This window comes from Dendroctonus ponderosae, unplaced genomic scaffold (genome assembly GCF_020466585.1).
Source record: "Dendroctonus ponderosae isolate FM_Combo_2020 unplaced genomic scaffold, Dpon_F_20191213v2 Dpon_F_20191213_6, whole genome shotgun sequence".
NCBI classification, from domain to species: domain Eukaryota; kingdom Metazoa; phylum Arthropoda; class Insecta; order Coleoptera; family Curculionidae; genus Dendroctonus; species Dendroctonus ponderosae.
Window position 1 is genome coordinate 12,811,875 of NW_026018814.1, and position 10,809 is coordinate 12,822,683.

Sequence of the window (10,809 nt, forward strand, 5' to 3'; positions counted from 1 at the left end):
CGTTGGTCTTTATGGATGACGTTTCAATGAATGGAAAAAAGTTCGTTTTAACCGAAAGTTCACTATAACCGGGTTCACTATAAGCGGACTTTACTCTATATCAATAGGAATTGTATTGTATTGTATTGTATGTGTATCAATGCCTACTACCATAAAATCTTAATTTTGCTAATTTGAATTATTTATCTTGACCGAACATAAACATGTTATACATGGTTGAAGGGCATATTTAAAGGGGAATTTARAAATGCAGAAATTCAACATGGCGCCCATAAGAAAAACAAACACTGACTTCGGCTTYATTGAACATAGTGGGCCTAGATTATTTTTTACTTTATTGTCAAATTYACGCTCATTTCTTACCYCCACCCTRAAAATKTCGTTATTGTATCTTTTATAATAAACACGATATAAAGGATTTTAYAAAACGCACTTTTTTCTTTTCTTYCCTGTATATCCGTTGCGAGTTCAAAGAAGTTGATGACAGATGTCYCCATTTGGTCCACTCTGTATCTTTAACGGTTTCCAATATCCCCAATRTCCATCATTTTATACTGGACACACTGYATAWCGTGAAATACGCCGCCACCCAGAAGTTGAATTGAGCGGGACYWTTTAGTTAMTCTATGGGCGGGACACATCGCAAAARGCCAAGACTAGTGGTAGCCCTGAGCCCCAACCTTGAGAGGGCCCCGCGATCTCTGAATATTCAAAAAATGTTYACAATTTACTGCCCTTAAGTGGGCCCCATATCCATTTCAGTCTMGGGCTTTGCGCGAGCGGCTATAATCCGTCCTTGCAAGTGGAGCGGTAGAATAATAGAAGATAAGAGGTCATGGAGCATCCAGTAAACACAAATGATCCGTGGGACGTTCTATTTTGATCTCCGTTGTCCCACATGGGATGATCCTTGGTAGGATGTTCCTAGGCCGTCCTTCGTATAGCTCAAATATCTCATGCAGATCCCATGCGAGTCGTCCCGGAAACGATATATTTTTTGCTCCCAGGGACGTAATGAACAGGACGTATATCTAGTAATAGTAAAAGACACTATCAAACAGACATTTCACATAATAAAATATCCATATAGCTTATACCGATGACCGTATCATAGGCATACGGAGTCCTAGGTGCAAAGATGGCCCCACCTGACAGTGGACTTAGGTTAGAAAGGAAGTTTAAGGTGGAAATCCCAGCAAAAGAAAGCTGGAGTTCTAGGACGGTGACGGCCCGAAAGAGGGATTGTCCGGGGCGGGAGTGTACCGGCAAGACACCAATCTGGGAGCAACTATTTCATTGGGAGGCTGGACGACTTTTTTCAGGCGGAATTATATGCAATCCTCGAGGTTGGTGCAGACAAAGAGGTCAGAAGGAGAGATTTACATATACTCTGGCAGCCAGGCGGCCCTAAATGCACTTCTCAGTGTTAGGATGGGCATCAGACTGATCCAGGAGTGCTGGGATGCCCTGAATAAAGTGGCAGAACAGAAACAGGTAAATTAATTCAGAAAACAGATTCCGGCGCACATGGGGTTCGCGGGGAACGAGCAGGTCGACCCATTGACCAGGCGCGGATCTTCTGAGAGCCCAATAATTGTCGAACTTCACATAGGGCTAAGTAACAGACAGGTAGCAAGCGCACTCAACGACTGGGCCCTTAAAGGTACCACAGAGCGTAGAGAAAGGCGGAAGGGTGTAGACAAGACAAATAATTGATTCGTATGCCAGGTCAGGACAACGCAACGTCCAAATGGCTGATGTCAAGGACTCGCTGGGCCCTGAGAACTCTAGTTGGGGTCATGACAGGCCACTGCGGTCTGAGCAGACACTTACACCTACTTGGAATCGGTGTCTCGTATGTCCACAATGTGGAACGACAGATGAAACATCGTATCACCTTCTAGGAGTTTGTCACCACTGGTCGATCATGAGGAGGCGCCTGCTAGGAGCATCCACACTCACCTGCACGGAAGTCTTACATAGAGCGGACACGGATCCTCGCCTTCGTCAGGACGCCTGGGTGGTGAAGAAGAGGGATAGTAAGGCGGGGGTGGATGGAGGGGGAATGGTGAAAAGGGCCTCTAAATCCGAGGGATAATTATTACTTGCCTCTGCGTTAATGTGTCACAGTTGTTCATGTCATCTTAAAGACGCCAAAGAGGCGGATAGCTTAGGTTAGGTATCTGTTGTCCATGGACGATTGTTGCACATTTTAGTTGCAGTGTTTTGAGTTTTCGTACGTGTTATTGTGTTAGTACAGACAAAGTAAGTAGCTAATTTAGATTTTTATCACTTTCATGTATGATTTTCGTTTATATGTATAGAAGTATGCCGTAAAGCGATGCCTAAAACGCCTAAAAATTGAGCAAAATCTTTATATCACCGTTAAATAAATGAAAGAACAAGTACATTATAAAATAGTTTATAATGTTCTAATGAGGCCAGCATTCTAATGAGGGCCTTAGAATCTGATTTCGCCTGAATCTCGATGTGATCCGAATAGACTTGTATCCGATAATGAACAACTTCTAACCCACGTTTCAAAATCATAGTTTCCGGATCCGACCTTCTTTTGAAACACTGGGACTGTACTGTACATGTATAAATTAATAATAGCATTTTATTCTCCTGGCTAAAACCTACAGGGTCAGGCCATTAAACCAGGAGAAAAAATTAACATCTTAGCCAATTTTGGATATTATTTTATTCAATAAATTTACAAATATCGATACACAACCATGAGAATCTAACACACAAAATTAAATTATAAAATTAGACTAACAGTATTTAAAAATATGGCGTATTCATTAGAGTATTCTTCAGTAACCAGAGTAGATCGCTTGAGTTTGTGCATGTTGTGGCTGCTGTTGTCTGTATCCTCTAGTTACGGTGGTGTACTGCGTTTGAGGAACTGCCTCGTACCTTTGCTGCGATCTTTTGTTTGGTGAAACAAAATTCTGAGTTGACGGACTGATTATAGGCTCCAAAACATATCTTGGCCTAGAGTATGCGTTTGTGTATCCGTAATCATTCCCTGAACTAAATCCTGTCGGAAAGGCTCGTACTGGTAGGTTCGGAAGGGTTGGGTTTAGAGCGTCGTTCAACGTTACATCATATTCATTCAAATCTAAGGGATTTTTGTCTGCGATTTTAGGGCGTTGGGTCGTTCGAGGACCTACAAATTCCTTCGTTTTATAGGACTGCTGCCTTGAAGGTTCAGATTCGATTAATTCCTGGGCTTCAGCAGATGGTGCGGTATATTGGGGACGCGTTGGTGATTTAACTAAAACCGGAGATGGTTTAAATGCTGGCTTCCTGACATTTTGAAGTTCTTCGGTATTAGAAACATCTGTCTCCGGTTCCTCTTCAAGATAATCCTCTTCAACCTCTTTGCTTGAATCTATTTGTTCGCCGTTTCTCGATTCCTGAGAATCGTTTTCAGGAATTGATTTATCTACGGCTTTAAGCCCAACAGGCTGTAACCCTCTGGAACTATATGGGCTTCCTCCGCGACTTGGGAGAAATGGACGTTTTATTACTCTCATTGATGGTTCCCTCCTTGGTGGCTGCGGTGGGCTGGTTGTAGTGCTAGTTGAAGTTGTAGTTGAACTAGCTTTTTTCGTATTTTCCGACACACTTTGTTCTGCTACCTCTTTTTCTTCGTCCAGATACTCTTCGTCCTCATATTCCTGACTGACTGGGGGTTTTTTCTTCAAGGCAGAAGAAGGTCTAAAGTTGTTTCTCAGTACGGCATGCTTTGGCCTAGACGTCGTTTTATCAATAGTTTCTTCGCTATCAGGTTTGCGCTTTCTTGGTCGAGAATCACTTGGTTGAGATTTGGATTCATTATTTTCTTGTCGAGAGCCGCTTGCTGGTTTTCTTCGCCCTTTACTTGGGCGTGCAGGCTCGATTTCTTCCTCAGCATATTCTTCTTCTTCCAACGGAGTTTCAGTGGTAGTAGTTCTACTAGTGCCACCGTTATTAACTCCTTTATAAGCGTATTTATCGGCTGCATTCTTTGGCACAGGTAAATTGATCTTGGGCGCCACTCTGGGTCGATCATAAATGGTGCCAGTGCTTGGCTTTATAATTGGTCTGCCATCATTACTGTTAGCATTATCCTCTTTATTTTCTTTAGGTCTTTTTCTTGGCCTTTGTTCATTGTTGCGGCTATCCTCTGGCTCAGGTATATCATCTTCTTCATATTCCTCAACAGGTTGCCGATTACCCGACTTTTTTCTGCTGGGGTTTCTATCATTACCTCGCTTACGACTTCGAGTATCTTCTTCTTCTTCGTCAGAATCAGCAATCGGACGTTTGCGGCGATCGTTCGTTTTTGAACGTTTAGGAGCTAGAAACAAAAAAGAATAATAGAGAATTTATAGTACAATTAACTTAATTTTTATCCTAATCGTAATCTCCATTTACTGATAGGCCAAAAATATTTTTTTTGCATATAGCGAGATCATACAGTTTTGTTAATGTAGTAATAAATACTTGAGAGAATAATACGCTAGAGTACGGTTCATGATTTTATCACCAAATAATATTTGAAGATTATTTCGAAAATCATCTGTCGTCTTCACTATTAAATGCATGAAGTGATTTAAAAAATGGCAGTTGCATATTGGAGTCTAGATAAGTACAAAATATATTAAATTAATCGATTTAAATAAAGCTTTTTTTATGTACATACAGCAGGAAGTTTACTATTTTTTCATAGCTTAACTCAATTGAAATGCAATTAATAAAAAACTATTCAATGTAACTTTATAAAAAAATATAGAAGATTTAAAGTTTGGCTACCTGCTACAAAATCTTCATCCTCAAATCGGTCATCTACCTCTTCATTATCATCGTTTTGAGGTTTGCGCCGCTCTTGGTTCCTTCTCTTGTACGGACGCTTTCTTCCATTTCCTCTTCTAGCTTCGTACCTTAAAATCACATAAGGCATTAAAATGGGTTTGCATTACTTATACAGCGCGTTTCTTCTATGTGCTAATAATTTCTCTGTGAAGGCGACTAGTCCTTCATAGTTCAGCGATCTACGTGCGTTCAAGTTTATCATTCCTCCGATTTCTGCAGTAATAATATATTTTGTTTTCAAATTAAACCGTTCTAAATTGGAAAACCCACTGTAAATTGGAAGCTTAAGGAAGGGATAATTGAGTTCATAGGTAACGATTAATTTGGTTGACTATACCTTTGATCTTCATATTCATCATAATCATCGTCATATACAGGCCTGGGTCGGGGTCTGGGCCTAGCTCGAGGTCTCTCGTCATAGTATTCGTCATCATAATAATCATCGTCATAATACTCCACTGGTGGTCTTCTTCTACCTCCAGGACGACGACGAAATCCTCCTAATTAGACGAATAAAACGTTATTTTAACGAAAACACTGACTGACAATTAGTATAATATGCGCTTTTGCTTTTCAAATTTTATTAACTTCAAATTTATTACATAAGAAATAATGTATGAATATCAATAAGAAATACCTCCGGGTCTTCTGGTAGGTCTGCCTTGTGGAGTGATTGGATCGCCACCATTGGGTGGGGCAGTGGTGTAAATGGCTGCTTTTAAATTTACAGGAGCACTAGTAGTGGTAGATTGAGCTTGGTAGAGAGCATCATTTCTGAAAATAAAATACATACACAAATTAACTATTTCTTATTAAAACCATTATATTAAAAATATTCCATATATATATTTATTTACCATATCTATTTTGATAGTTGATTGAGTGGAAATTGAAGAGCATTGGAGGTATTTTTATGAAAATTGCTCATATAGAAAACACAGTAAACTAAAAAAAGTGGAAAGTAATAAGCATGTGAAGAAATGATCAATGACTGTTTGACAATTGCAGTTAAAACTGTAAAATTTTATCAAATACGCAGTGTTAAATCTACAGTTTTCCAAAACATTATCCTCAGTTTCATCTATTCTACGCGTTGTAAATGTTGTTGACTTACCTATGCCAGAATTTCTTTGAATTTACGCAGTCTACTTCTGAGACGAATTGACAAATAAATGTTTTTTGATCAAAGGCAGTATAGTTGGCGCATAGGAAGTCGAATCTCGTACCAAATAAGCAGTGATGGTAAACCTGAAAAATAGTAGTAGATTATTCCTATATTACATTTAAAATCTACATTTCCGAAGAATAGCGTATTGTACATTTTAGTTTTCAAATAAAAATAAATAGGTACGGTATTTTTAAAATTCACCCCCTCAACCGGTGAGAGTAAAACGAAATTTGTTTTACATTTTATTACAGTTCGTGTGTTTTCAATGTTTTCGTTAGATAAAGAAATTATTTTCGAAAACATTGAAAACTCTGACTCTGGTCAACTCTTCTTTAACGTTACGTCACAAAACTTATGTAGCATCTAGGTGAGTTGAAAATATTTAATATCAACCTGGAATGTACTTTTCCAATTTGTTTACTTGGTCTCTTGCTGTGTGGGTTTATAGAAAGTTGGATTTTAATAAAAAGACAAAGTAAACGCACGGTAGGCTTTAATTCGTCGCAGAGAGCAGGCAGCAGCAACAATAAGAAAAATCCGATTTCTTTACTAGGGACCCTAAAGTCATCGGTGGTTTAGTTGTGCAGAACGTTGCGTTGCGTTAATGGAAGGAACTTTTAATTTATTCATAGTTAAGTTAGACAAAGTCACAGAGAATTATACAAGTTTTAGATAGATAAATTTTGGGCTACAGGAAAGTTGATGACTTTTTTTAAGAACAGCTTGGGCTAGAAATGAAAAAAAAATCATTTAGTGCTCGTTTCAGACATTGTAATATAGTAATTACATTGTGACAATAATTATTAGAACAATATTTTGACATTGTCATCAATATGTTTAATTGAACGTGTATTAATTTCTTAAGATATTTAAATAGAAAATATTTATATTTCGGGCGCATTCACCATTCCGTCAAGTCATATGATTATTTATGTCGCTGCTAAAGAAAATTATTATTTGATTAAGACGTATTTTTTGGCTATATTTTGGTGCCCAAAGCAAACGACCAAACTTTTGCTGGGAAAAGATGTCAAGCTCTTTAGCGGTTTATGGAGAACGTTCTGCAAAAAAATTATGATTTTGGTAATATTGAAAGAATGTTACCATGTATTTTAATGGAACTCGCTGTGAATTTGCTCCTATGCAAGACTCATATTCTGATGAGTTTTGGTCCATCCGCTCCGAGCAAATGGTAAATTGTGATGTCTTGGTTCAGAAATTTACAAAGGTTAGATCGTGTTCTGTTTAGCCAAAAATATGAAAGTACCATTTTGGCTATACGCTTATGGGACACCATGTACAGGGTGTTTCCTCCTAAGTTGATATCCCCCTTGATCGCTTGTTTCAAAAAAATTGTGAAAGTGACCAACACAAAAGTTGTTTAATAATATTTAATTTTTTAATTCTGAATTTACAATTAAAATATAATACACGGAAATAAATATATATTTTTCTAATCAGGAAAGAAATCCTATTGGTACCTCTAAAAATATATAGGGTGTTTTATTAAAAGCGGGGCGGTATTTCAAATTGTGACATTTCCGTGTTTTATATTTTGATTTTATATTCAGATTTAAACAAATTGAGTAAAATTAAACAACTTTTGTGTTGGTTACTTTCAGAATTTTTTAAAAATAAACGATCTAGGGTGGTATGTCAATTTATGAGGAAACACCGTGTACAAAAGTACATTTTTATTTATACAGGGTGGTAATCAACTAATTCTGTATAATCATGTTTATTCTGTAGCTCGCTATCAGTTCTTTCTCGAAAAAGTGTATGAATGTTCAGTTTGCACCCTACAATCCACAAAATCAGTAAATAATCGAATTCTTAGATGGAAAATGTAGAATAATTCTGGCAGTTTGTGAAAGTGTAGTGTACTTCTTGAGGATTAATGGGTAGAAATTGGAGGATAGGGCCCCATCTTGCAGAAAGCTTGTAAGAGTGACCTCTAATCTATAAATATTTTGGTTTAAACCGATTTCAGTTTTCTAGCAAGCAACTGAAATTATATGGATTCTTTATATTTCTCTCTCTGGGAATTATTTGGGCGGCTTTGTATTTTTGTACTAAGCTTATCTGAACCTTTTCGCTAAAGAACCGCTTCAGATATGGAAATTTGGGTATTCATTACAATTAGCCTCAGCTTACTGATAGTGTGGATTTAGTTCCGATTAAACAGTTGATTCCTTCACCAGAAATTTTTACTCTCGGAATATTTATGCGGCTTTGTATTTTTACATCAAGCTCATCTGAAGCTTGTCTCCAAAGAACCGTTTCAGATATGCAAAAGTGAATTCCAGTTTTATGCTTTCTGTTAAAAAAAGTCAAGAGTTTTTTTGCGTAAAAGCGTTCATTTTCAAATCAATATTCACGAAGCGCCCAAAATTCTGGATTTTATGCAATTTGAGTCAACTTTCGAAGATTTGAAATAATTTTGACGATATTTAGAGTGCACTATTCATTACTGAACGGACAACTCTGAACGTGTAGAGTATTTTTCGTTTCCGAGTTTTCTATTATAACACATCGCGTCTCACTGTGGCGCATTTTTAATTACGCTTAGCATTTAATCCAGGGGCGGATTAAAGCATTACGAGGGCCGGGGCTGGAATTTCAAAATCTACTTTCACTACCTAACAAAAAATATCACCTGCAACGCAACTGCACCGGTGAGTTATTGTGCCCGTGCGTTGGATTGGCTCAACAAGCCAGTTTAGCAAGACTGTGCCAACTCCTGAAAATTAACTGAAATGCCCAATCAAAATGGAGAATTTTTTGCCACAAATCTATGTGCCAATGATATGAACTGTGTAATTAAATGACTTCTATACTTTAATGTATTTGTTATTATTATTACATTGTAGTATTATTGTTATTCGATGGAAAGTACTTGTACGGTATTCTTTATATGTCAATTATCGTAACGGTTATTTCAATTTGTTAACTTGTTATTAATTTTTCCTTAGGTTGTTTTTGCATTGTGCAATAAAAAAAAAATTTTGCTTTTTTAAAACTTTTTTAACAGGTTCAGAATTTCAAAATTTATGTTACAAGTGGATTCGACAATAAGAAATTCATTGCAGGTTGATTAATAAAACATAAACATAAGGTACGTTTCCTATGTACATTTTCTTTAGTTCACATTTTCAATCAGGACCAAATAAATTATAATTTGTAGTTGAAAAAGTTTAATTTGTATTATATCTTTTAGAAACAACATAAAAAAATAAATTCTTGTTACACGATATTTTAACAGCAAGTTTTGATTGATTGATTTCTTGCACTTTAAAACTTGCAAGTATTGGAAAACTATAAACGGAAACAGGAAGTATGGTCTACCGCCTATCAGTAATACTTGCTTCAGCTTTTAGAGACTTAAGACGGAAGACTTCCTGTTTCGAAATAATAACTATAATTTATAGTTTTATAAGACAGTTGGACATTTATGGGAGGGTCCACGATTAACATGATTTACATATTATTTAAAGGTTAAGGTATTCGATGACTGAAAAAATGCATGGATGGAGGATAAAAAATTATTTCAATTTATTTCTTTCTTTGTCGTGCACTTGTAATTACTGATTGCATTACGCTCAAAAGGTATTTCCTCACCTAGCAATAACACTAAACTTATTTAATTGGCGCGACAAAAAATGTAACCTTGTCTTGTCGATATAATATTGTTCACTTTCACTCTACCATGTAATGGTTACCAGGTGAAATTAATCGTTTTAACCGATTTACTAACGCTGTTTCAATAGAACAAATTGACTGAATAACAAATGAAAATTACTGTTGTTTGGAAAATGTCCCATTTAGGCGTCCAAATTATCTGGTTATAAATATAAAATTCTGAAACTGAAACTGAAAATTTTTTCTGATAGAAAGGCGTTACACAGCTGTAGGTATATTGGAGGAAAATACTGCCATTCTCAGACAATTGCGATTTGTATGTTGGAGGAGGCGCGACCGAAAATCTGCCTTTTTATTGTAGTAGGTAGGACGCATAGGTGTTTTATGAGCAAATGTTTTATAAATTGTAATTGTTTAAATTCCCGAGTAAACAAAAAAATATGACTACTTAACAAAACTATGATTGTGTATCAATGCCCCAAACACTCTTTAGCGTTGGTGCTAATAAGGAAATTGTCACCAATGTCGTTTGTAGCTGAGGCAGAAAAATCCCCATTATCTTAAATAGTTTTGCGGACAAAATAGATTCAGAATTTTTTGAGCAATCAGGCCAAACATCTAAACTATTTTATTTATATGAGTACACAATTTCTATTCCAAAAAGGTGGCTCTCTTACGTGTAAGATATTCATTCACTTCAATAGATAACAATTTATCTGCAAGCAGCAAGAACTCAATTATAGAACTCAGGCTGCGGCTCAAGTTCGACCAATTTACTCTTTTGAGTATGTAGGTATGCAAGGAAAAAAATGTAAATCATAATGGCTACTCAAGTTTTATGGTAGGCCTGGGTAACACTGTGTTGATTTGCGCTTTTGAGTTGATGCCGCTTTGTGCGTTGGTGCGTTATAACTTATCGCGCCGCACATCGAATTGCGCTTAAATAATTCTTGAAATAAAAACTTTTAAAGAACATTTTTAATTAGTTGAAATCTCGCTGGTTTCTATTCGATTCAATACATATGGCTCGAAATTCAAAATTAAATTAATGAAAGATCGGTGCTTGGCGCGGTTTTCATTTAGTTGTTGTTGACTGTCGTTAAATTGGTACGTGAAATATTCCTTTGGAAATATTG

The 10,809-nt window shown here is 36.6% G+C and overlaps 1 protein-coding gene across 2 annotated transcripts in view; it reads right to left on the reverse strand.

Annotated features, from left to right (window-relative positions):
• Window positions 1–2,686: 2,686 nt before the first annotated feature.
• LOC109546558 (probable serine/threonine-protein kinase kinX) overlaps window positions 2,687–10,809 on the reverse strand; it is a 64,307-nt gene continuing 56,184 nt past the window's right edge. For both annotated transcript variants that reach the window (XM_019917549.2, XM_048667364.1), the window contains 5 exons: window positions 5,981–6,114; window positions 5,504–5,640; window positions 5,204–5,366; window positions 4,807–4,934; window positions 2,687–4,351 (listed from right to left, as the gene is read on the reverse strand). In XM_019917549.2, the coding sequence (XP_019773108.2) occupies window positions 2,820–4,351; window positions 4,807–4,934; window positions 5,204–5,366; window positions 5,504–5,640; window positions 5,981–6,114 (2,094 nt within the window). In that variant the 3' untranslated portion in view covers window positions 2,687–2,819. The remainder of the gene's footprint in view (window positions 4,352–4,806; window positions 4,935–5,203; window positions 5,367–5,503; window positions 5,641–5,980; window positions 6,115–10,809) is intronic.